We start from the raw sequence: 24208 nt of genomic DNA, 5'->3' as shown, positions 1-24208 counted from the left end.
TTTCCATTGGCTTTTTCTCCCAACTGTTCTGGATATGTGGTAATTCAATGCCAAAGCTCAATCTCTCTTACAGAGAGGATTTCAGCTAGGTTTGTGTTGTACAGGCATGAGCAGTGTAGTTGTCTGGTTTAAAAGTTAACTGGGACTTTCCTATTTCATGTGTCGTATTTTGCACTTCAACTTCCATCTTATGAAGACAGATTGGTTTGTTCAGGGCTAACTTGTCCGACCCAGTTTCAGAGTCTCTGTTCTGGGGGTACTTGGTAATCAAATGCTGGTTTTTTTTGCAAATAAAAAAAGAGACTTCCTTGAAGCAGAGATGAAATCATAGTATCCCAGAGTGGTTTGGGTTTGGAAGGACCTTAAAGCTCATCTCATTCCACCCCCTGCCATGGGCAAGGACACCTTCCACTAGCTCAGGTTGCTTCAAGCCCTGTCCAGCCTGGCCTGGAATACTCCCAGGGATGGCTACTGAGGGACAAAGTAGGGCAGTAACCTTTAACAGAGCAAAAAATTTACTTTTCAACCCTGTGCTGTCACTACAGAAGTGCGAAAAAAAATCTACTGGGAGCTGTAAATTAATCTCAGGAGGAAGCACAGAGCCCAGGTAGACTTTAAAGTGTGGCAATTCAGCTCAGGGTAACAGGATGAAGCTCTGCTGAGTCACAGAAGTGTTTTTTCTGAGGTCTCTTGAACATATCCTAGTGAGAGTTGTGGGTTTCAGGATATCTAGGGTAATACATTGAAAATATTGAGAGTTTAGGAGCTTCCTACCAGTCCTTGGTGAGAAAAAGCATTGGAGTTTTGAGGTAGGGAACTTGCCAAGTTAGTTATGCTTGGGATTAAGAAGATGAGCTTAAGTGATTAGTTTATTTTTATCTGGCTCTTCCTGAGCACAGCCTTCATTCTGCAGGGCTGTGTGTGTGCAGGGGTAATTTAGGGCTCTGCTTAGCTTGGAAACAACTTGCAAACTTAGACATTTTCCAACCTAATCTTTCAAAATTGGAGTGTTGCATCTTCAGACACAATTGAGATTTCCAAATAGAAATAAAGAGATAAGAGCTGCTGGTTTGGGATCTTGCAAAGTCTGTGCAAGACAGAGTTCTGGCAGAATAGAGGGGCAGGTGGCCAGAGGATATCCTGTGTGTGGACTGAGAACTTCCACCCCTGCTGCAGGAATTCCTAGTCATTCCTTGGTAGTAATCTGCTGTTTCCCAGCCTCACATCCGTCTTCTTTGGCTATGTTTGTGTCCATGAGCATTTTCAATCCTGATCCTCAGGCTCTCACCCTTTAAACATGACAACTGGTCTTTTTTACTGTTTTCTCCCACTTCGAGCTGCACTATCTTCACAAACTGTTATTATCACACCACTTTCTGAATGGCAACGTTACTGTCTCCTTGCTCACACAGTTTCTGTAAATGGCTCGACAATAAATGCCTCGTTTGACTGAAGGCAGTGAATATCTAACCTGACTTCCTTTTCCAGGTATTACCCCTGCCTGCTGCCGGTTGTTTCAGAGCCCTGTGAGAATGCTGTGCTACACAGGTACCCTCTGAGCTTCTCAGCCAGCCCGTGCAGTATCCTGGAAGCCTTAGATTTAGTTCCTTTGTAGTCTCCTTGTCTTGTGCCAGAGGACAGGTAGTCCCTGCAGGCTGCTGGTTAACAATCCTCACGAGCTCTGAGCAATCCTCACCCCTTGCTAATACTTGCTTCACACATAGCTTAGGCAGCAACTGGAGGCTTAGGGTGTTCCTCTCTGATATGGATGTGATTTTCCTCCCAGATATGTGGGTCAGTCTTGCTTTCTCGAGCTGGGAATTCATTGCTCACATCTGGCTCTGATAATGCCTCCGAGGAACAAGCTGCTATTGTCTGCCCCTCTGTGTATTCAGTGTGGAACTGGGGTGGGTCTGGTGGAGGCAGTGAAACTGCTTTGCATCTGGGCTTGGTGATGAAATGTTTGCTGGGTTCAGCCAAAATGAACTGGGGTGCCTAGAAGGCAATGGGAACTAGTTTCTTGTGTGCAGGAGCTGACCCAAGTGGAGCTGGGACAGTAGGTACTCACCCTGGTAAGTGCTGAGGAACTGGTGTCTCCTTTGCTCTGGTTTTTCTGGGAAAAAAAAAACTTTTCAGGAGTTAATATAATGTTGGCAGAGGTAAGTGTGTGATGACACCTGACTTAGGCTTTGCTGGGTGGTGAATGTAACCCAGGGGAGTTCTTTAAATGAAGGAAAAGGTTCTAGGTTCACAGGGAAGAGGTTTATTCTTTCCATGCCTTGAGCTGAGTATGAGAGATCACAAGGGAAGTAGGACCTGGGAATCAGCCAGAGTGTGCCATCCTACTGCAAAACAGGGAGATCTTAACTTTCCTAAGTTATGGAAGTGTTTGCTATTATTGTGAGTGGAAACTTCCCCATCCTGTGCTTTCAGCTCCTGAGTTTCATGCTCTGTGCCTGAACAGTGCCACGTTTCAGTTGTGGAGTGTGGCAGAGTGGCTCAGGATGGGAACTGCTAGTGAAATGAATATTAAATCCATATCTTGGGTAGATCTTCCAACTATTTTATAGTCTTCTGTGAGCTCTATAGAGCCTGACAAAGGAGGGCAACAAAGATGATGAAGGGCCTTGAGGGGAAGCTATATGAGGCTAAGGGCACTTGGTCTGTTCAGGTTGGAGAAAAGGAGACTGAGGGGAAACCTCATTGCTGTATACAATTTTCTCATGAGGGGAAGGTAAGGGCAGGCACTGACCTCTCTTGCAACCAGTGACAGGACCTGAGGAAATGGGCTGAAATTGTGTCAGGGGAGGGTTAGGCTGGACATTTGGACAAGGTTCTTCCCCTAGAGGTGTTTGGGCGCTGGAACAGCTCCCCAGGGTTGTGGTCACAGCCCCAAGCCTGACAGAGCTCAAGAAATGCTTGACCAATGCTCTCAGGCACATGGTGGGATTCTCAGGGATGTCCTGTGCAGAGCCAAGAGTTGGATTCAATCATCCTTGTAGGTCCCTTCCAAGTCTGCATATTCTGATTCTTTCAGAACAGGAAGGTCAGAGCTGATCCTGCTGGGTAAGGTGGAGTGAGCAGCCTCTCTTAGGGGCACAGATTCCTGCAGTAAGGACTGGATGCTCCTATGTCTCTCTTTCTCTCCTAGGTTTAACTGGAGTGAGCTGATCCCTGTGCGGCTGTGGGGCAGGAGCCTGGGCCTGCAGACAGCAAACTCCCAGTTCCTGCTGGAAGGAATGCCCTTCCGCATCTTTGGAGGGTCAATGCACTACTTCCGAGTGCCCAGGGAGTACTGGGAGGATCGAATGCTAAAAATGAAAGCCTGTGGCTTAAACACCCTCACCACGTAAGTGTCCTCACTCCCCAGGGGCCTCACAGCCTCTCGCTTCCTCCACAGCAGCTTTTGCCATTAATTCCAGTGGGCCATAACAATGTGTTTCCATAGTTGTTATGGGAAAAGAGTAGTGGGGACTCAGGTTTTCTTGAAGCATCCCAAATTTCAGTGTCCTTCACCTCCCCTGCCCTAACTCTGCCTTTCAGGTATGTGCCATGGAACCTTCACGAGCGAGAGAGAGGGAAGTTTGACTTCAGTCAAAACCTGGATCTAGAGTATGTGGTACAGACAGCTCTGTCATTCAGTGCTCTGTTTTGAGGGGAGGGTGTGCCTGTGGGTTCTGGAGGAAGATGTTGTTTCCAGCTTCTGAAGCAAAGCTATGCCTTGATCAGGAGATTCTCAGTCCTTCCCCTGCCTTCTGGAGCTCTGGGAGCTTAATGGGTTTAGCACCAATCCTGTAGAATTGCTTTATCAAGCAATTCCCTTCTGGTTTTGGGAGCTAAATTTCCTGGTGGTTGGAGTATTAGGAGTGCCTGGAGTTGGGATTCTGCAGGCAGACAATAACTCTGCTGTCTGGATCTCTAGGGCCTTCCTTTCCCTGGCAGCTAAAAATGGACTGTGGGTGATCCTGCGCCCTGGGCCTTACATCTGCTCAGAATGGGACCTTGGTGGTCTGCCCAGGTGAGTGGGTAAATGGTTCTATTCAGGGAAGCATTTGGGACAAACAAACCCTAAATCCCTGTTCATACAGCTGAGCCTCCTTCAAAGATTCAGAATTGGCTGCTAGATGGGGAGAGTTATTCTTTCTGTCCCCAAAGCAGGTGAATACTCATTATCTTAATGAGCTCTTCTAATTTGGTTTTTGTTTGAGTGTTTATCTTTAAAATAATAACACTGCTATGGCATCATGCTTACAGCAAGAAAACAGAGTTGGAGAAACTCATCTATTGCTGTTGTACCTTGACTCACTCTGATATGAATAGAACTATTTGCAGTTGTTGTAAGAATTTCCTTCATCTCAGGCCCATTTTTAAAAGTCCTACTAGAACCTCTGCACATTTCTCTACATTTCCTGTACATCACTGGCTAACAGTAACAAAGACCCACAACTTTTCCAGCCTCTTGTTGTATTTCCCCACACACAACTTGCTGTAAGAGGCTTGGAGAAAGTGAACACATCAGCACTGGGACTTGCCTGGATACTGGATACCAGTGGAACCAGTGCTGGGTTACCTACACCACTTGTTTTCCTCAGCTGCTCTAGAGCATAAACCTCAGTGGAGACACTTGGCAAAATGTGGGGATTATTCCTTTTAATCTTTTCACTTTGCTTGTGGCATCAGGGAGTTCAGGTGAAGAACTGCCAAGCTGTGTCAGGGACTTACAAGGGCAGAGCTACCTGTGACCACAGCCAGGAACCAAATCTCTGTTAGATTATGAGCAGTACATCTATTGTCAGCTGCTGCCACATCACCCATGTACTTTTTTTTTTTTGGCAGATTAAATAAACTGATAAAGAGCAGCAGTTTTGATTCTGATAAACAGCAACAATTCTCATTTTACAGATAAAGAGATGATTTTTGTGAGCCCACAGAGCTGCATTGTAGCCTAGAGGAGCTGAGTCTTTCAGACTTCTGGAAGGATATTAGTTAATACCTCTTTTTGCAGAGACAAAAGGTACAGCCTCACTCTGCTTAGATTGTTACAGCACTGTATTGTTCTGCTCTTCAACAAATTGCCCTTTTCTGTGCTAACCCCAAACAGAACTAAGTCTTGTAAGTAGGAACAATGAGAACAATTACTGGAAGCTTTGTTTGAGCAATGTTTGGGATTTTTATGAAGGAGCACTTGGTTGTAGAGTGCCCTAGGGAATGCAAGGAATTCCAGAGTAACCTTTAGAGTGATAAGGTTAGCCCTTGAAATGTTTTGGGCAAGTTTATGGAATGGGGAAGAGATTGGCAATTGCAGCCTGGACTCATTTAAAAGTGTGAGTTGGTGAACAACCTCAGCCTCACAGGGTGTTGTTCACTGCCTCACTGTGTCATCCAGAGCTGCACTATGAGCTTGGCCAAGTGTCACAGAGACACCAATGATCCCTGCCCATGTGTGACTGATGTTGGGTGCTGGTGTTACCCCTTGGCAGCTTGAACAGGAGACTCTTAACAATTCTGTGTGCTGCTTTTCTATAGCTGGTTACTGCAAGACCCAGAGATGCAGCTGAGGACGACATACAAGGGCTTCACAGAAGCTGTGGATGCCTATTTTGATCACCTAATGCCTGTTGTTGTCCCTCTCCAGGCAAGTATAATCCTTTACCCTCTCCCTGAGTGGGGACTGACTGCTGAGTGTGAGCTGTGTGTAACAGCAGCAGGTTAAGTAACAATTTGAATAACAAATGCACCAGTTTTGCTCTAGGAACCAGCGTGGGCTGTGGTTGTGTCAGTTTGGGAGGGTGGAGCTGAGTCCATCTGAGACTGGTGCATCTTTCCTGCAAGCCAATGTCACTGTTACTGTGTTCCCTGTGATTAGATCCTGGTGAACAGTTTCTCCCTTCTGTTCCCCACAGTACAAGAGAGGAGGTCCCATCATTGCAGTGCAAGTGGAGAATGAATATGGTTCCTATGCCAAAGACCCAAACTACATGACCTATGTCAAAATGGTAATGTTGGCATGTTTACTTGTTTTTGTGGTCAATCTCTCCCATAAACACCTTCCTCAGAGTGTTTTCTTTCTTCTGACTAACTTTTGAGTGTGGCTTCAGAGACCCTCAAAAGCATCAGTGCCTGATCCAGCTGCATTTCCCTTGATGTTTCTTTCTGGAGTGGAAGAGGAGGCATATGACCCTCACAAAACTGAACAGCCTGTGTTCTTATGTCTCCCAGAGAAGGTGATAGGGACGTGGGGGGTATCTGTGTTGCATAGCTGGGCTGGAAGAAGCTGTCTCCTGTGGGTCCTGTTTTGCTTCTCTTAGATGACATTAGATAAAGGTTTCTGTGTTGACTTTCCTGGGAGGAAGTTTGATGGGAACAAGCCACCAACACACTCCTAAACTTGTGTTAGCTCAGCTCAGCATCAGGCAGCTTAATTTGCCTAATGCCTCTCTTACCCCTGTCAAACAGAGCTTAGAGTGTGCCCTGGCTCCTGCCTCTGGCTGAGTGGAAAGGAGTTGGCCCATGCCCATGGAGGCAGCCTTATCCTGGTCTGACCTGTTCATCAGCCTCCAGCACAACTGCAGGGCAGGCAGATAACAAGATCTGCAGTGTGTGTGACAAGGTCCTTGTTTAATTTCTTCTCACTGAATGCTTGAAAGTGCTGCTGCACGTGAGAGAAGTTACCCATCCAACATGGGCTGTAAATTGTATGTTCCCTGCTCTTCTGCTGCAGCATTATCAGATCCTTCTGAAACCCTTTGGGTACCCCAGACTCAGGCTCTCAGCTTGTCCTCAAGGTGTACAGAGGCTCTTCAGCCACATAAATCCCATGGCAGAAGTGCTAATCTGCTTAGAGTGGTGCCTGCTCCTGCACTAACTCCATCTCGTGGAGTGATTTAACTTTGCCTCTAAGATTCAATATGAAATATATATACAGACAAGTTAGAGAGGTAATGCCAAGCAAATGGTTTTCAGAGCCATAAATGAACAGGGCACAGAGACTCGGTGGAATCTGGATATCCTGCATTCTCATCCTTGCTTTTCCATGGCTCAGTGAGGAAAGAACTTGTGCTGTTTCACTTGTCAGGACAGATTCCCTTGCCAGGCCTGTGGGTGTGTTTTTGCAGTGCTGTTTCATCATATTCTGGGGTTGTGTGCAGTTTACATCTGAGGAAGTGTAGTAGAGTGGTTAGAGATGAAAATGTGGGAAAGCAGGATTTGCAGGGATTCCTTTTTGGGCTGGAGTGGGATCTGCTGTGAGGTGGGGCTCCTAGTCTTTGTTCTGGTTTGTGCCTCGAGCTTTGAATGTGGCAAGGTGGTTAATTCACATCTGAATCTAGTACACATGACCAAGTTGCAATCTTCCTGGAATTAATACACTCCTTAAAAACACAGCTCACACAAAACCTCACATCCCTGTCCTTATCTCACTCCTCTGGCTGCAGTGCCTTTGCCTTCCCAAATGTGAAGGCCACCAAAGGGTGTGTTGGCACATCCCTCCCCACACAGTGCTGAGCTGGGATTAGCTGTGGTGTCTGTCTCAGAGGCTGTTTCTATTCCTGCTCCTCTGCTGCACCCTGCAATCTTGTGCTGCATTTCAATGTGTGGCAGCTCTGCTGCCTCTCCAGTTTGCACTTTGTATTCAAAAGGAGGGCAAGAAACTAAGTGTTGGTGCAGTGCTCAAAGAATTACCCTAATAAAATCAGTTAGAATTTCCCAGTTCCCTTGCAGCAGCTGAATTGTGTCAGGTTCCAGCACCAAGTGAGTGCTGATGGGTTGATAAACTCACCAAGCTGTCTCAGCTCTGGACTGGGGTTGTGTTTAACCTCTGGTGTTGTAATGTTTCTCTAGCTGTGTGCAATGCTCAGCTCTGCTCTTTGTTCAGGCATGTGCCAAGAGCAAAGGGCTTTATCACCATTCCACAGTGAGTAATTTAGGCTGAGGAGGCTGAAGCCTTGTTTTCAGAGCTCCTGGGAGCTGCAGGAGTGATTTCCAACATAAGCACAGAGAAAAGAGGGGTTAATTTGCAACTAGGGTTTCCTAATCTCTCCTTCAAACATCAGCCACTGCTCTGTTAAAAAACAACTGCAGGAGAACAACCCTAATGGGGAGAACCTTGCGTGTGCAGATGTATTTTAAAACCTTGGAGTGCCATTTCCTACAGTGCTGTGATATGGAAGAGCCACTAAATTCATTGACTGTTGAAGAACATCAGTACCTGAGCTGTCCTGTGATGGCATTCCCTGCCAAACCAGCTGTGCCCCCCTTTCAGCTTCCATGGGCAGGCAGGCAGGAAGGGTGAGCTGCTCTTCCTTTTCTCCTTCCTCCTGAAGGTCTCTTGTGATGAAAGCAGCGAAGCTATTTATGAATCTGATCCCAGAAGATAAAATCCTGAAGGTGGATGCCTCAGTGAGGAACTGATCCAGCTTTCTGATACGAAATAAGATTTCCCAATTGAAGAATTAGGCAGGGAAACTTCAGGAGGAATGGGAGATGTCACAGGAATCATATGTTATACCAAGCCCTTACCAGTCCCAGGCTGTCCACAGAGAAGGTGATACTGTAATGCTCTGATACCCTGACAAATACTAAACTCTGCTAACACCATGGTTTTTCCTCCTTTTAACTCAGGCCCTGTTGAACAGAGGGATCGTGGAACTGCTGATGACCTCAGACAACAAGAATGGGCTGTCCTTTGGCTTAGTGGAAGGAGGTAAGTGCTTGGGCAAGGGAAGGCTGTGATCTTTGGGGCTGCTGAGCAAGCACAGCCTCTGAAGGAGAGCAGGAAGCTTCATTCACTGAGCTGTACCCTGAACTGTGCTCTGTTTGTGGTAGGAGGGACCCCTTGGCTGGATGGTGCACACCAGAGCAAACCCATTCATTTCCCAGAAAGGTTTAGAGTAAATTTTCCACAGAAGCTGTAACAGTGCCTAGGGTTGAACATCTCTACTTCCCAGTGAGTTGAGGTGGCAGCACACAGCATTGTTTGGTGTTTCACCAGCTTGCAAGGCTGAAAATACTACTTATTGCTTCATTGCAATATATATTAAACAAGTCATAAACTCTCTGTAATGACTTACTCCTAAACCAGCTGCTTTGCAGTTAAAAAGAGAAGAAAGAAGTCCATGTAAACCTCAATTCTGAAATCATTCTGTTAGTTTAGCAGCAGTTTGTGGGGCAGCCTTGTCTCCTCACCAAGCTGGCTCTGGCCTTAGGTGGGTAAAAGAGGGTTCCAGATGTGCATAATGCAAAAGGATGTCCATTTTCCTTTCACAAAGGGTAAATCTATTAAGATTTAAAACGCTGCTTAGCACCCTCCTGCTTTTCCCTGTGAGGAAATGCAGCTGAGCCCCAGTTCTGCCTGTTTGGGGCACAATGTAACACTCTGATCCTCAGATCTGCAGCTCAGTGCAGCTGAGATTTCCTCTGATCTCTCCTGTGTTCTTGCCTGTGATTGCTCCCCAGATGAAGTGTTTGCAGGGTGCTGAGTGCCCCTGTCACCACTCACTCTTAAATAATGTTCATTTTCCAAGCTCAGACACGGAGCTGATTAAAGGGAAGGGCTTTTCCCTCCTTATTTTCCCCCTCCTCTTGGTTTTATATGTCAGTATGAGGGTGACCAGCTCAGTAACTCTGAAGTCCATGGCCCTTCACCAGCACAGTGATCTCCTCCTTTAGATAATTTTTTTTTGGCTGTGCAGCAGTTTTCAGCTGTGACCACACAGAGTCACTCTCTCCCTGCCAGAGAGCTGGCACAAGAAGGGCTGGTGTGGAAATCCCTGCTCAGCCCTCACCTCCTCTGGGAATTGCTTTGCTGCGTCACAGCTCGTTCCCAATCCGAGTTGTCTTTTCCAGCCTGTTCATGCTGAGAGCTCTTTGATACCAATTTGCCTCTTAGGTGTCACAACATTCTGCTCATTAGAGTCAACATGTCAGGTAATCAGATGTGTGGAATAACTGGGACCTAAAGCAGGATAGCAGCAAGGTGCTAGGAAGGGGAAAGGAGAGGCAAGAATCACTTCCCATCCCTGGAGTGTTCCAGGCCAGGGTGGATGGGGCTTGGAGCAACCTGGGCTAGTGGAAGGTGTCCCTGCCCATAGCAGGGGGTGGAAGAAAATAATCTTTATGGTCCTTCCAACCCAAACCAGTCTGTGTTTCTAAGAATCCCAATGTGGGTAGCTCTGATCTGAGCTGGTACAGCCCTTCTGGGCCTCGTGGATGACAACACAAAACCTCTGGTGTCCCTCATGGCTGCAGGACCATGGTGGGAAGCTGTGTGTGAAAAGTACATCCTGTGAGAAGGGTGAATAAAGCTTTGAGGCCTGGTTCTCCCTTTTCAATGGTGTCTGTTCATCTACACAAACAGCAGAGTTGGGCATGTTCTCCTTCAGGATTGCTCACTAATACATTGCATCAGTCCTAAATCCATAGTTTTTTGTTCTCCCTCCATGTTTTCTGTGCCAGACTCTTCAGCTCAGCACACCACGTAGGTCAGCCTATTAAAATCAAGGTATAAATAGGTAATACATTGCATCAGTCCTAAATCCATGTTTTTTTGTTCTCTCTCCATGTTTTTTGTGCCAGATTCTTCAGCTCAGCACACCACATAGGTCAGCCTATTAAGATCAAGGTATAAATAGTCAGGAGCAAGCTTTTGCCTCTGTAAATATTCTGTTTGAAGTGCTCTGATGACACAACTGGGACTGGATTTGATACCAGCTGTCTTGTAAGAAGTCAGTTCTTAATACAGAATCCTATCATTCCTCCTGCATTTTTGAAGTTTCTTTGGGAGAAATATCAGTGTGCTAAGGGTTAGAGGAGTATGAAAATGGTTCAGATGTGTACCAGGGGCTGTGACACTGATCCCAGATGAGTGTCCTGTGTCCTGCACACAGGTCTTCCCACTGCAGTGCTTGCAGACCCTGCAGCACACACAGTCCAGCTGCAGTTCCCCCACACTGCAGAGGGCAGAAGCACAGGTAACCCTTCCAATTCCAATTCTCTCTGGCTGACTTATGCTGTGGTTTCTCTCACTCACCCCCACAGACATCACAAGCTGCAAGATATTGCCTGGGTAGCAATTCCTGCAGCTAAAGCCTTGGGAGATCAGTGTGGCATCCAGATATGACTTTCTAATAAGTTTGCCTTTATGTGGTGCCTTTTATCTGAGGATCTCCAAGTGCTTTGCAGGCTCTAATTAAAGCTTGTGACACCCCATGAGCTGCTCTGGTGCTCTCTCTTTCTGGTGTCTCTGAACAGTAGAGCTAAGATGGTCTGTGAGTATTCCACTGTGTGCTGACTCCAGTTGGATTGTGCATACCAAGCGAAGACTTTGATGGGGAATTTCTGAGGAGGTTGTTTTAGTGGTTCAGATGATGTTCCTGTTCCCCCCAGAGTTTGTGCTGGGCTGATGCCTAAGGAGATAGTTCCCTAGGCATTTTGTGTGACTCTGAATTAATAAAGCCTGTTTTTTTTTCCCACTAGCCCTGGCTACTGTTAACTTCCAGAAGCTGGAACCTGGGCTGCTGAAATACCTGGACACAGTACAGGTAGGATGCAGAAACACTTTGTTCATCCACTATTTCCAGTGCAGCATTAAAATTGAACCACTGATAATGTGTTTAGGTTTTGTGTGTTGGTTTAGGCCTCCTCATTAGGTCAAATCCCTCTGAAATCAGGGGAGGATTTAAGCATAGTGTTATCCAGCACCTTCTATCCAGCTGTGTTTGGCTGTTAGGGGTTAGATTTCTTCACACATCCAAATGTTGATACCCAGCAGCATCCTAGTTCACAACTCTCAGACCTCTCTCTTGAAGTTCCATCATCTTTTCCCAAACTCTTTCACCCTGATGCTGTGAATGCTGTCAGGAGTGTGTTTGAAATCTGGTGAGCTGCTGCAGTTCTTTCAGGGTTCACTGTGGTGGGTGTTGCAATCATCTCCAATACCTCATTTTCACTGTAGATTTGTGAAGTTTTGGGGTGTGGCTTGAGCATCTTTAACTCCCTGTGCTGCCAGAGGTGTCAGTCAGGGAGGGAATTGCCTGATGAACACTTGATGTGAAAAGTATCCTGATAGTGAGGGAATAGCAAGTTTGGTTTGTAGTAAGAGATTATCTCTTTGCATCCTCTCTCATCTTCTTTCCCTGTTGCTCTGCTTGTTTGAATGAAGAATATGAGCAACTGACATCTGCCCCTGACTGATTCTCTTCTCACCTCTTCCCTTGTTTTTTTCCTGGATGGAAAGGCAGCCTTGCTCCTGGACATTGAATCCTGCAGCTTTCAGCTCTTTTCCTTCCCTGTGCTAGCAAAAGAGACTCTGCTGCATGTGCTTTCACCTTCTTTTGGGCTTCCAAAATCCCCCAACCCTTACAAGTGAACAGAAGGTGGTACCTTCCCCCCAAAATGAAGGCAACATGACCCCAAAAAAGCAACTCCTCCTCTGCCACACTGACTAATTACAAGATAGGAAGCCTTGTCATTCTTGTTTGTAGGGATTATGAAGCTGTTATCTTTCCTTTGTTATGGGCTTTTGTTCCAGAGGGTGATAAAATTCCTTCTTTGACTGGTTTACTGCAGATGGATTGATTAACCATATTTCCAAGAGCTGCTCTGTACCTGGAACATTCAGCTGATTACAGGCAGTTGTTTTCTCCTAATGAAACACGAGTTTCTTTAATGCCACTTACCTTAGCCAATTCCTGTGGCATCAGGTAAAGCCTCTCTCAAATCAAAGGCAAAATTGACTGGAAATAAAGACCATGAGGCTGGAGTGGCACCAGGCTGAGCACATGTTGTCCTGTCTGGTGTGATGGGGCTGAGTGGAATTCTACAGGAGCTGAGGGAACTGGCAGGGGGTGACAAATGGGAAGCAATTGCTCTGTGTGCAGAGCCTTTAATGAAGACCTAATTCCTGCAAAGGCTAATTCTTCCCTGCCAACACCATATGCAGCATTAAAAAGGCATTAAGCAGCTAAGGTCTGCTGTTCTACCTTGGCAAGCACTGCCTGCCCTGCACCTGCAAACTCTCAGCTGGCAGTGATGTGGCAGATAAGCAGACATTAATAAATGTGTGTTTCTAGCAGAAACTAAACAGTGACAGTTGGTTTGTCTTTTTTTTTTTTTGCCTTTTTGCTGCAGCTCTACCAAACAACAGCATGCAGAACTCTTTGGTATCACCTGGTTGTGTGCTGTGGTTTTTGCACAAAGTTTTGCTTGCCTGTTCTGGGCATTGCTGGCCCACAGCAACTTGTTCCTCACACCTCCACAGCTCCTTAGCTGCCTTTTTTTCTATGCTAGTTGAGAAGAAAACCCTCCTGTAAAACCAGGTCACCCAGCTGGATTTGAACACTGCTTCTCTAGAAAACAGGGATGAGTGAAGACTGCCCTGAATCCGTTTTAACTCTTGGTTTTTGTTTTGACACAGAGAGATCAGCCCAAGATGGTGATGGAGTACTGGACTGGGTGGTTTGATAACTGGGGAGGACCTCACTATGTCTTTGATGCAGATGGTGAGCACCAAATACTGTTCTGTTGACACCCTTTGTGGGAATATGAATTTAAGGCTCTTGGGAATGTAGCACCTTCTGAAAAGTATCAGGGTTGGGGTTGGGTTTTTTTTTTCTGGTTTAAAAGCTCATTAAGGAGACTAGTACTTAAAAAAATAAACCAACAACTCCAGAACCTCCAGGGCATCTCAAGTGCAGGGAAAACAGAGCTATATGAGACTGTTTTAATGGCTCTCTTATCCTCCTGCAATTGTCTTTGTAATTGGGTCATTAGTGTGTTCAGTTTATGAGTCTGACTGAGGAGTCCTTACAACTCCTCTGCTTCAGAGCAAAATTCCTGATGGAGACCATGAGCTTTACCCTTTAGCACCTAGGGGAGAAGATTATTTGAATGTATTTAGGTGTCCTGGTGCATCAGTAGATGTTCTGCCCTCACTGAGGGCAAAAATCACAACACACATCACTATAACTGCACGGATGTGACTGACTGACTGGGCTCAGAATGTCGTAGATGTTCTGCCCTCACTGAGGGCAAGATCACAACACACATCACTGTAACTGCACAGATCTGACTGACTGACTGGGACCTGTCAGTGTGTGTCTGCTCTGAGTTGTTGGCAGTGTTGTAGCCCAGATTTGTGGTCTGTGGCCCCCCTGGCACTGCCCTTCCCTTGCAGAAATGGTGAATACTGTGGCCAGTGTCCTCAAAACAGGAGCATCCATCAACCTCTACATGTTCCACGGAGGCACCAACTTTGGCTTCATGAATGGAGCTCTGGAAGCTGATGAGTACAAGTCAGATGTCACCAGTTATGGTGAGTTTTCTTGCACTGCCTTGTGTGGACACCTGTGGTGAGAGCACAGCTCTGACTACCCTTGGGCAAGAAATACTTGGAAATGAGCAGAGCAACCACTTTGTCATGGAGAGGTGAAGTGGGACAGAGCTCAGAAGCAAATGCCTGTCTAAAAAGGGGCTTAGTGTTTCCTTTTTCCAAACCCATTTCAGTATGTGGAGGATCCTCTTATTCTGATCTATGAACAAAAGTGTCACAAATGATGACTTTCCTTCATGAAAGCTCCATGCTGACTCTTCTTTCTTGGAAGAGATGGTGATCCAAGACACCATTCTGGTGTTTAGTTACCAAGTCAAATTGTACCCCAAATCTCTTTTCATCCCTTTGTTAAAATTCTTAATGGTTGACTTAGTCCTGTGTGAAATCCTGGATATGTGCAAATTAAGGACCTCTATAAGATGTAGCTCTTTGGTGAGTGGCTCTTCTCCAAATTAAGCAACTCCATGATTATTTAGCTGCATTCACTCAGAAAAAAATGTGTAGAGGTTTGCATAATAAAAACATAGCCAAGGAAATTGTGTCTTCTTACACGAAGCTGTCCCAGAGCTGTTCTGTGTTTTGAAACCACATGTGTTGCTTTCCCAGATTATGATGCTGTGCTGACAGAGGCTGGAGACTACACATCCAAGTTCTTCAAGCTCCGACAGCTCTTCAGCATGATCATTGGTAATTATCACCCCAGGAACCCAAACACTCTTTTACCTACAGTGTTCCATGAGGGAATTGCTTAAACTGGCCCTTCTGCTGGAGCCCTGGCCCTCTGCTTGGTTGGGAGCTAAAAGGTGGGAGGGAGAACCCAAAGGAGGTTTAAATCTGTGCTGTCTGAAGTAGTTGTTCCACCTTTGTCTTTCCTGTTCCACCACAGGTCAACCTCTCCCTCTGCCTCCCATGATTGAAAGCAAAGCATCGTATGGAGCAATCCTGTTACACCAATACATCTCCCTCTGGGATGTGTTACCATCTCTTCTACAGGTAGCAACACCCATTTTAATGCATCTCAGAGCTAAAAAGCATCACCTCTTATGAAGTAGTTGTTCCACCTTTGTCTTTCCTGTTCCACCACAGGTCAACCTCTCCCTCTGCCTCCCATGATTGAAAGCAAAGCATCGTATGGAGCAATCCTGTTACACCAATACATCTCCCTCTGGGATGTGTTACCATCTCTTCTACAGGTAGCAACACCCATTTTAATGCATCTCAGAGCTAAAAAGCATCACCTCTTAAAAAGTAGCAACACCCATTTTAATGCATCTCAGGGCTAAAAGGCATCACCTCTTCGGTGCAAAAGGCAATCAGTGCACTCACTTGTTACCCCCTGAGGATAAGACTGGGAAATGTTTTATCAAAGTTATGCAAAGGAAGCAAATATTTATCTTACCTTTTTTCCTGCTGCTTCTGTTCCCTTGGAATTCCAGTTTTGCAAGCCCTTGGTTCCCTTTCCTTGTACTTTGCCTTCATTGCTGTAGCTTTCCCAGAGGCATGAGGCAACTCAGGTTAGACCAGACCTCAGGAGGCTTTTGGGGAGGAGGAAATATAACCTGTGGCAGGAACACCTGCCTTCCATTAACTGCCTCCAGGTGGCCTTGGCACTGCTGAGAGGCCATTCCTGATGTCAAATTTGCTTCTCCTTTGCAGCCCATTAAGTCAGAAGTTCCTGTCAACATGGAGAATCTGCATCTAAATGACAGCACTGGGCAGTCCTATGGCTATGTGCTCTATGAGACTGTCATATTTGGGGGTGGACACCTGCACACGAGGGACCACGTCCGTGACCGAGCACAGGTAAGAGGCAGAGGGTTCCTTAGTGCCTACCAAGGCAGAGGGAAATGCTTTGCTCTGGGCAACTAGGCTGGAAATGGGGCAAAAATGTGAAGTTTAGGTCAAGAGTGTGATTTGCTCTCCCTAGTTCTCAGCTAAGCCCCAACCCTTATCATTTGTAATTCTAATCTACTCAAATTGACCATATCATTAAAAGCAGAATACTGAACATTCTGAAAAATGTTGTGGGTTTTTTATTCCCACCTGGGCTGAATCAGGGACACAGTTATGGACACTGAGTTCTAGTGTCAAGTAGAGACCATTTCTCCCCCCCCAAAATACAACTCCAGTAGCTGTGCAAGACCTGGTTATAGTCTGACTGATGAGAAGTTGCTCTGTCTCTTGTGCTCTGCAGGTGTTTGTGAACACAGTGTATGTGGGGGAGCTGGACTACAACACAGTGGAGCTCTCCATTCCTGAGGGACAGGTAACTAACTGCAGATTGCTCACAATAATGGTGTGTGGATAACAGATCCAGGACCACTAAAGAGGCTTAGCCCCCAGGAAGGGAACTCCCACCTCACCCAGAGTAGCTGGTACAGTGCCCTGACACAAGGAATGGTGGTTACACCCAAATTAGACACCATCTCACTAGTGAAATACAGTGAGATTTCACTGCCAGGTTACTATTTGTGATGGAAAAGTGGGGTTTGAACCATTTCCATGCAGAAACTCTCTGCAGCACAAGGTTTGCCAGCACTCCTGCCACAGCCACAGCTGTAGACATTGAGTACCTCTACCCTGTTGGTGTTTATAGGCTTCATCTTCCTTAGCACAGAGCAGGTTTTCAGGGGACTTGGGGCCTTTTGCACCTTTTAGGCCTCAAATGCAATGAGGAGGAAATGTCTCTAGCTCTGAGAGTAGCCTCACCCTGGCAGGAGTTGGCACTAAGGGTAATGTATGGATTGAACATGTCAACAGTGTTGACAAGTGTGTGTGAGGTTCTAGGAGCAGGTGAGGTGTGGATTCACTAGGTGTTGTTATGGCTTGAGGCAGAGTTTGTGACACAACCCTCACCTATATCAAACTCCATCTCTGGCTCTGTGAGTGAAATAAAAATGAGACTTAAAAATCCAACAGAAAACAACCCAGAAAACTTCTGTGCAAAGGCTTAGAGTTCCTCAGTGGTAACTGTTTGCAGTAGCAGAACTTGAAAGGGAACTGAGAGATTCCAACTGCCACCTCCCCTCTTAAACACCTCTCCTGCCCTCTCTAACCAAGTTTTAAGGCTGCTGCAGCACTGGTCCAGCTCTTCTGGCTTGTTTTTACAGGGATTCAGGCAGCTGAGGCTCCTGGTGGAGAACCGTGGTCGTGTCAACTATGGCCTGGCACTGAATGACCAGAGGAAAGGTGAGTTAACTTCTGTGTTCTCAAGCTGTCCTAGAGCCTTCTCTGAGTTTAAGCACTGTAGAACTCTCTGTGTGCTGTACCCAGAACCAGACTGAGGATCAGTACAGCTCTCATGGTGCTAGCCAAGGCTACCAGCTGGGAGTTGGTGGGAAATGGTAGGGTGGAAGAAACTTGCTGAAAAAATCATGCCATCACCCCCTGTCTGCAGTGATGGCAAGCAGTGGCTGCTTGATGCCTTGCACTAAGCCTTCTTATTTTATAGGGGTACAGCTAAACCCAAGGCCATCAATGAATCTTACTCTGCTCTAGGTTTCCTAGGTGATCAGGTTCCCTTTTCTCTTTGCTCTGTGAGGATATTACTTCACAGGGAGAGAAGGAAAATACCTTTCTTCATCTGTGTTTTCCCCTGGGTGGGTTGATGCAGGAGGATCACACCATTTAAAAACTCACACAGTGCCAGGAGGAGTGAACTGCATCCCGTGGAGCAGAATTGACTGAAATGCTCAAGCTTAACACACACAGCTGTGGAGGTGGAAGAGGCTGAAACCCCAGGAGTGTATTTTAGTGGGGAGCTACATGCAAAAGCTATGTAAAGTAGCCTAAAGGAGTTAGGCCATGTGACTGTATTGGTTTTATTTAATGCAGAAGAGGTACACAAAGCCTCTGTTGGTGCTCAGGCAACCTCAAGGAGGTTGGATTAGGAGCCAGGCTCTGCCTGCTACAGGGAGAATAACCTTAACAAGGGACTGCTAAAGGTCAAGTAGTCATTAGGGTGCCTTAAGATCCTTGGATGAAAAGCACTGGCTCAACACTGGGCACAAATGCTTGCCCATGTTGTATTTTGTTGAGAAGGAACTGATTTCAGGGCTTTAAAAACATCTCTGTGTGGTCAGCTCACTAAAACCCAACAATAGCAACAACCCCCATCTGCTGTGTGTGCCAGCAGTGTTTTCTGCTTGGAGGGTGTTTAATGGCTTGGTGAGTTCAAGCAAAGGAGAGAATGGAGAGGCCAAAGTATAGTAATGTTCCTCAGTCAATCTGGATGAGCAGTGGGACCATATGGGCTCTAATTCCATTGCAGAACATGGCTGCTTTCCATCTCCTGCTGTTCCTTGCATTCAGATAGGAAAATATCTATCAGCTTTAGCTGTTTTTCAACTCTTCATTACCCCTATTGCTCTTGCAGGCTTAATTGGTGACGTCTTCTTGAATAAAACCCCCTTGAGGAACTTCAAGATTTACAGTTTGGAGATGAAACCTTCCTTCATGAAAAGGTTTGTGGCATTCCAGCATCCTTTTCCTTCCTCATTTGAAACCACCTGTGTTACCAGCAGTGCAAAAAAAACCAAAAAAAAAAATCTAACAGGGAGCAGCTAAATGCATGAAAGGCAACACGAGGTAACAGCAGGTAGGAGGATTTTTGCACTGATGAGTTCCTTGCTGATACCTTTGCCTGAAATAGTGCAGGAAATGGTGGCACTTTAGGAATTCCATTATTTAGGGTGAAATGTATTCCCACTGTGGAGGATTTAAGGAGCTCTTCGGAGCCTGTACAGCAGGGTGAGGTGAGGTAGGTAAAGCCAGAGGGTCCCCACACACCCACGTGCTGGAGAAGTTTGGGTCTTTGTGGAAAACTGGCAACGTGGCTGATATATTTAGTAATTCAGACTCACAAGGGATGGATTAATTCTAGAAAGCTACTAATAGTACATTAACAAGTCCAGATGGCTTCCTCTCTTTTATGTTATTCTGCTTTAATTCAAGCAAGGGAATCTAGCAGGGGGAGGTGGAGGAGCCTCTGGTAGCAGCTACAGAAAATCTCAGCAAACATTTAAGGCAGCAGATGCCCTATGGACTCTGGCCACAATCCAGAGAGGCTGTTTGCAGGGATGTTAATACCACAGAGCAACTTCTGTGCATCCCCCAAAATATCACAGCTCCCCCCTTTTTTTTGTGTGTGTGGGAAGGAGAGAGAGGCAAATGTTGAGCTGAAATGGCTTTGAGAAGGGAAAAAAAAAAATAGTCCCTGTTTGGAAATTCCTAAGGACAATCTCAGCAAGTGTTTTGGGGCTACCTGAAGGATTCTTTATTGATGGGGTAAACCCCAAGCTTTGACTGCAGGGTGCTGGAGGAATATTTCCAGGGAGGAACACTGAACCAAGGGAGCTGCCATGCCCCAACAAAAGCAGCATTAGTCACCACTAGCCTCAGTTCTTGGCTGGTGACCAGCAGCAGTGAAACACAATCAGCTTACAGTCCCTGTGGGGGAGGAGGGAGTGGGGTGTTGTGAAAGGAACTGTCACAGGCTTTTAGTTGAATAATTCAGGAGTTGAAGAAGTCAGGCTGCTCTGGATCAATAACTTCCCTGAGTCCAAGAGATGCAGTTCATAAGGGTCGGAGGGAACATGTTCTGACAGAAGCTCAAGCCTTCTGTGGGATCCTACACTCCTCATTTCCTCTTCTCTTTGTCCCCTGCACCCAAATTGTTGCCACAGGTAAGAAATAATGGTAGGTTGCCCCTAATTACTGCAAACCTGCAAGGATGTGTTGGTGTCAGGAACAGGGCAGGAAGGTCTGGGTTGAATCCCGTTGGTTCTGCAGATTTTTCTTTAGCAAGCCCCAAGCATTTAGAGCTTGTACCAGATCTGAAGGAGGATGAGCACTTCAGCCAACAAAACCCAGAGCTTTCTGTGTTGCTGTGAAGTACCAGAGATGGTGACAGCCCCCCCAGGTATCCTCTTCTTGTGGTACTGGTTGGCCTAGCAGGGAGGTGAAAAACACAGGACCATGCAGCACCACAAAAACTGTCTGAATTGGGTCACTCTCTTGCAGCTTGCAGCACACTGCTGGCTGGAGTGGAGTCCCAGATTACTTTGTTGGTCCAGCTTTTTTCCGTGGGAGGCTGTGGATAGAGCACCAGCCACAGGACACTTTCCTGAAGCTACAGGCAAGTCCTGGTTTTCTTTCCCCACCCTATTTTTCCTTTATCAAGCTGCTTAGGGAACTTGTGCATTACCTCTGTCTGTAGTTCTGTAGTCTTCTTCTTATCTTGGAGAATATTTGGAGGGTGTAGAATTTTTCTCCAGCTGGGAGGTAATTCTGTTCAGTCTTTAGTGGCTCTGATGAGCAAACATGTGCAGTGCTGACCCTGCAGAGCTGCTAATGATCACTTAGTCTTTTATATTGACATACAAATGCTATTTTCTAGTTGCAGAGGAGCAATAGGCACAAAAAAATGAAGGAAGCACTAGTTTTATCCCTGTCTCCTCAATGTGGCATGGAAGGAGTCATTTCTTTGTATGGCATGGGAGTTAACATTCCTGGCATCCTTCTGTGGCAGATTGTGATCTTGCTTAGAACTTCAGATGAGATTCTAAGTATTATTAAACTTCCTGCTCTGATTTCCCTCCCTTCAAGCCAAAGTTCACAGCCATCATTACTCAGTAATGTAACTCACTTCCCAATTAATCCTTTGTTGTAAATTAGGCCAGTCAGCAGCAATACACTGTTTCAGTCACTTGGGAAAGAGGTGAGGAGAAATACTCCATGCTTGGGAAGGAATAAAGGTCAGTGTGCTCAGAAGGATGAAGTTCCCTGTACAAGCCCAAATCATGAATTGCACATTTTTTGAGAGCTTTATCCTCTTAATTAGTACATTAAGGATAACTCCTGTTCAACAGGGCTTACTTAAATGTTCCTGGCTCCAGGGATTTGGGCAGGGAAAGCAAGCAGAAAACCTGCAGAAAGTGGCTGGAAAGAATGCAAGTGTGAAAGCAGATTTGGTTTCCTGGGGGGATGCTAACGAGGCAGCACAGCTGCAGCAGTAATTCCATGCTCTGCCTTCATTCCAGGGCTGGGAAAAGGGAGTGGTGTTTGTCAATGGGCAGAACCTGGGCCGTTACTGGAAGATTGGACCTCAGGAAACACTCTACCTGCCTGGGCCCTGGCTAAGGAAAGGGGGCAACGAGGTGAGAGGCTCTTTTGCCTGTTTGTATTGTCCAAGATCCTGCTCTGAGCCATGTCCCAAAGAGCCTGACATGTGCATGGTCTTAATTATTCCCCATCTCGAGCTGAAAGCTAGCACAGGAGAGGGGAAGGAGAGTGGTACCTTCTAAAATCATAGAATCATAGAATCAACCTGGTTGGAAGAGACCTCAAAGATCATCAAGTCCAACCCTACCGTGGTTACTAGACCATGGCACTAAGTGCCACATCCAGTTTCAGCTTGAAAACCTCCAGGGATGGTGAATCCACCACCTCCCTGGGCAGCACATTGCAAAAGATCTGTGAGTAGTAGGGAAGGTGCTGCTCTAAAGCTGACTCTGCCCCTGATAACCATTAAGATGTGATGAGCACAGCACTTCAACTTCAAAGCACTGCACCAGGTTCAAAAAATCAAGCCAAACCTGATGTGATGCTGCTTCATCACCTGGTGCTGAAGGAGAACCACAGTTACTGCTCAGTCTCCTGCTGATTGATCCCTTTAAGTGATGCTTCCTTCCCCTGCTGTGAGCGTGTGCCTATTCCTCCTGTGCCTTTTTTTTCCTCCTGAAAACATTCAAAGCAACTCAGCCTTGGTATGAAGGAGCTTTGTGTCCCTGTCCCCTGCAGATTGTCATCTTCGAGGAGCGCAGCGCGGGGCGGATAATCCAGTCTGTGGACATACCTTACTTAGGAAGGACCCAGTACGTGGACTGATGAGAGCTCCTCTCCCATGTTTGGTTCATCTCCTGGTTGCATGTCTGGGGACATGATGGCTCAGCACTTGGGCATGCTAATCTCCACTAGACCCAGGTAAAGGATTTGCCCTTTGGCAGTAAGTTCAGAGGAGAGAATGGGCCCCAAAGGAACAGGGTCCGTTGTTTCATGGATGGATGCAGCAGCTCATCTCCCTGGACTTCTGAGGACCCACAGCCTGGATGGCTGAGCATGTTATGGACCATCTGGTGGATGTGGGGGAGTAAAAAGGTGCTGGAGGCAACAGAGAGAAAGAGAGAGAGAGAGAGAGAGAGAAAGAACCAAAGCCATCGGAACTGAAAGCTGAGCTCAGCTTTCCAGTGACTTTCAAGACATGTTCTCACTGGCCTCCTCGTTTTTATAATTAGGTAGGGAGAAAACAGTTGAACAACATGAGTAATCAGGTGTGGAAAACCATTTTGGTGTGCTTCCAGGCAGAATTTAGCAGCTCTCTCTGCAAAGAGGCCATTCTGTGTTCACTTGGGAAGCCAAGATTGTTAAATGACTTTTAACTCAAACTCTTTTTTTTTTGGAGGTTGGTCTCTCTCTCTCAAAAAGGAAAAAAAAAGTTTTAAAAATTGAAATGTGTTTTGTCCTCTCTCAGATTTATCATTATATTTCAGGCCAGGCAGGAAGGAGAAGTTCCAAGGAGGAGAAAAGGCCAAGTGAGTCTTCTAGTCCTCCCTCCACCTGTGCTCACACTGTGAAGCACCTAAGGATGAAATTACCCCTTGTAAAATGAACAGGGATCAGGTTTTGGTTGGGATAGGAGCAAAGGGGTTGCATCCATAGCTGCAAATGGGAAAACACATCTATACCTGCTGTGGGATTTTGGGATGTGGTTGCTTTTTTTCTGTCCCTTAAAGCAGAAACTCAGAATTTAGGTAAACATGACATTCTTTGAACTCACCAGCTCTGCAGCCACAGAGGAACTGTGACTTGAAGGAGAGGAAGAGCTCAAACTCAAGCTGTGAAGCTGTTCAGAACCTCTGAGGAGTCACTCAGCCCCTGCTCTCTGTGCCAGGACCAGGATCCAACCTCTGAGACAAACACCAAACAGGCACTGCCTCTGTAAGGGAGTTGCAGGGTATTCTGGCTCTTAGAAACCATCATTTTATTTAACAAATTTAAATACAGTTTGTTTAAAACTGAGAACAGACAGTGCAGCTGAAAACACTCCATCCTGGCCAGAGCTGGTCCTGCTGGACATTACCTATCTCTGCTTCTTCCAAGGGCCACAGCAGCCTCTGGGCAAACTGGAAGGGCCCAGACTTGTGTGACCAGAGCATATGTGCAGGGCTGTGATCAGCACTCCATCCTTTGCATCTTTCTGGGAGTTATTTCCTTCCAAGGAGGGAAGGTTGTCACCCAGCAGGGACTGGAATTAAGATTAGTGAACCAAAACATGCAGCTAGGAGAGGACATCAGTTGGAAACTAGTTAAATGGCATGAAAACTTGGTAGTCCTTGAAAAATGTCTCTTTCCACTGTAGGGTTTGCAGGCTGAAGTGGTCTTGGAAGGCCAGTACAACAACAGAATAAATCTGCTTGGGTGCAGAGAGCTACTGTTTTAATCCAAGGTAACAACTCCCATTCCCATGGAGCAGCATCCAATACTTTCTATCCAAGTAGCTTCAGCCAATACATCTAAAGGAACATTTTTGCAAAGGCTTCTGTGGCTGGGAACTAAAGAATGCAACTTTTTCCCCAATGGTTCTGATATACAGTGGGAGAAAATAACTTACCAAAAAAAAAAAAAAACTTTCCTTTGAAATATCAGGAAATACACAATGTCATTAGTCCGAGGGGAGAATTCTGCACCGTCAAGCTAACGATCAAACCCAGAGCATTGGAATAGTTCAGTGTCTTAGGGCTAAAAATAACCAAGTCTATTGCCAGGATTGCATTTTCCCTCAGTTCAAAGGTAAAATTGTGCTTCAAACCTTTTTTTTTTTTT

At 46.1% G+C, this 24208-nt stretch overlaps 1 protein-coding gene across 1 annotated transcript; it reads left to right on the top strand.

Moving 5' to 3' along the window:
* Positions 1 to 1488: 1488 nt before the first annotated feature.
* On the top strand, positions 1489 to 22498 carry GLB1L2 (galactosidase, beta 1-like 2; the record flags this gene model as incomplete). The annotated part of the gene is made up of 19 exons (XM_009083510.1): positions 1489 to 1548; positions 3152 to 3349; positions 3544 to 3612; positions 3923 to 4018; positions 5527 to 5635; positions 5904 to 5996; positions 8620 to 8701; positions 11473 to 11537; positions 13412 to 13496; positions 14171 to 14308; positions 14933 to 15013; positions 15213 to 15319; positions 15983 to 16129; positions 16521 to 16592; positions 17437 to 17515; positions 18702 to 18789; positions 20348 to 20462; positions 21367 to 21483; positions 22127 to 22498. Coding segments are annotated over 19 exons (1888 nt in total), but the record flags the coding sequence as incomplete, so codon positions are not given.
* Positions 22499 to 24208: the final 1710 nt, after the last annotated feature.

This window comes from Acanthisitta chloris, unplaced genomic scaffold, assembly GCF_000695815.1.
Source record: "Acanthisitta chloris isolate BGI_N310 unplaced genomic scaffold, ASM69581v1 scaffold11961, whole genome shotgun sequence".
NCBI lineage: Eukaryota > Metazoa > Chordata > Aves > Passeriformes > Acanthisittidae > Acanthisitta > Acanthisitta chloris.
The sequence above is the reverse complement of the archived record's forward strand: the minus strand, read 5'-3'. Positions and strand labels throughout refer to the sequence as shown.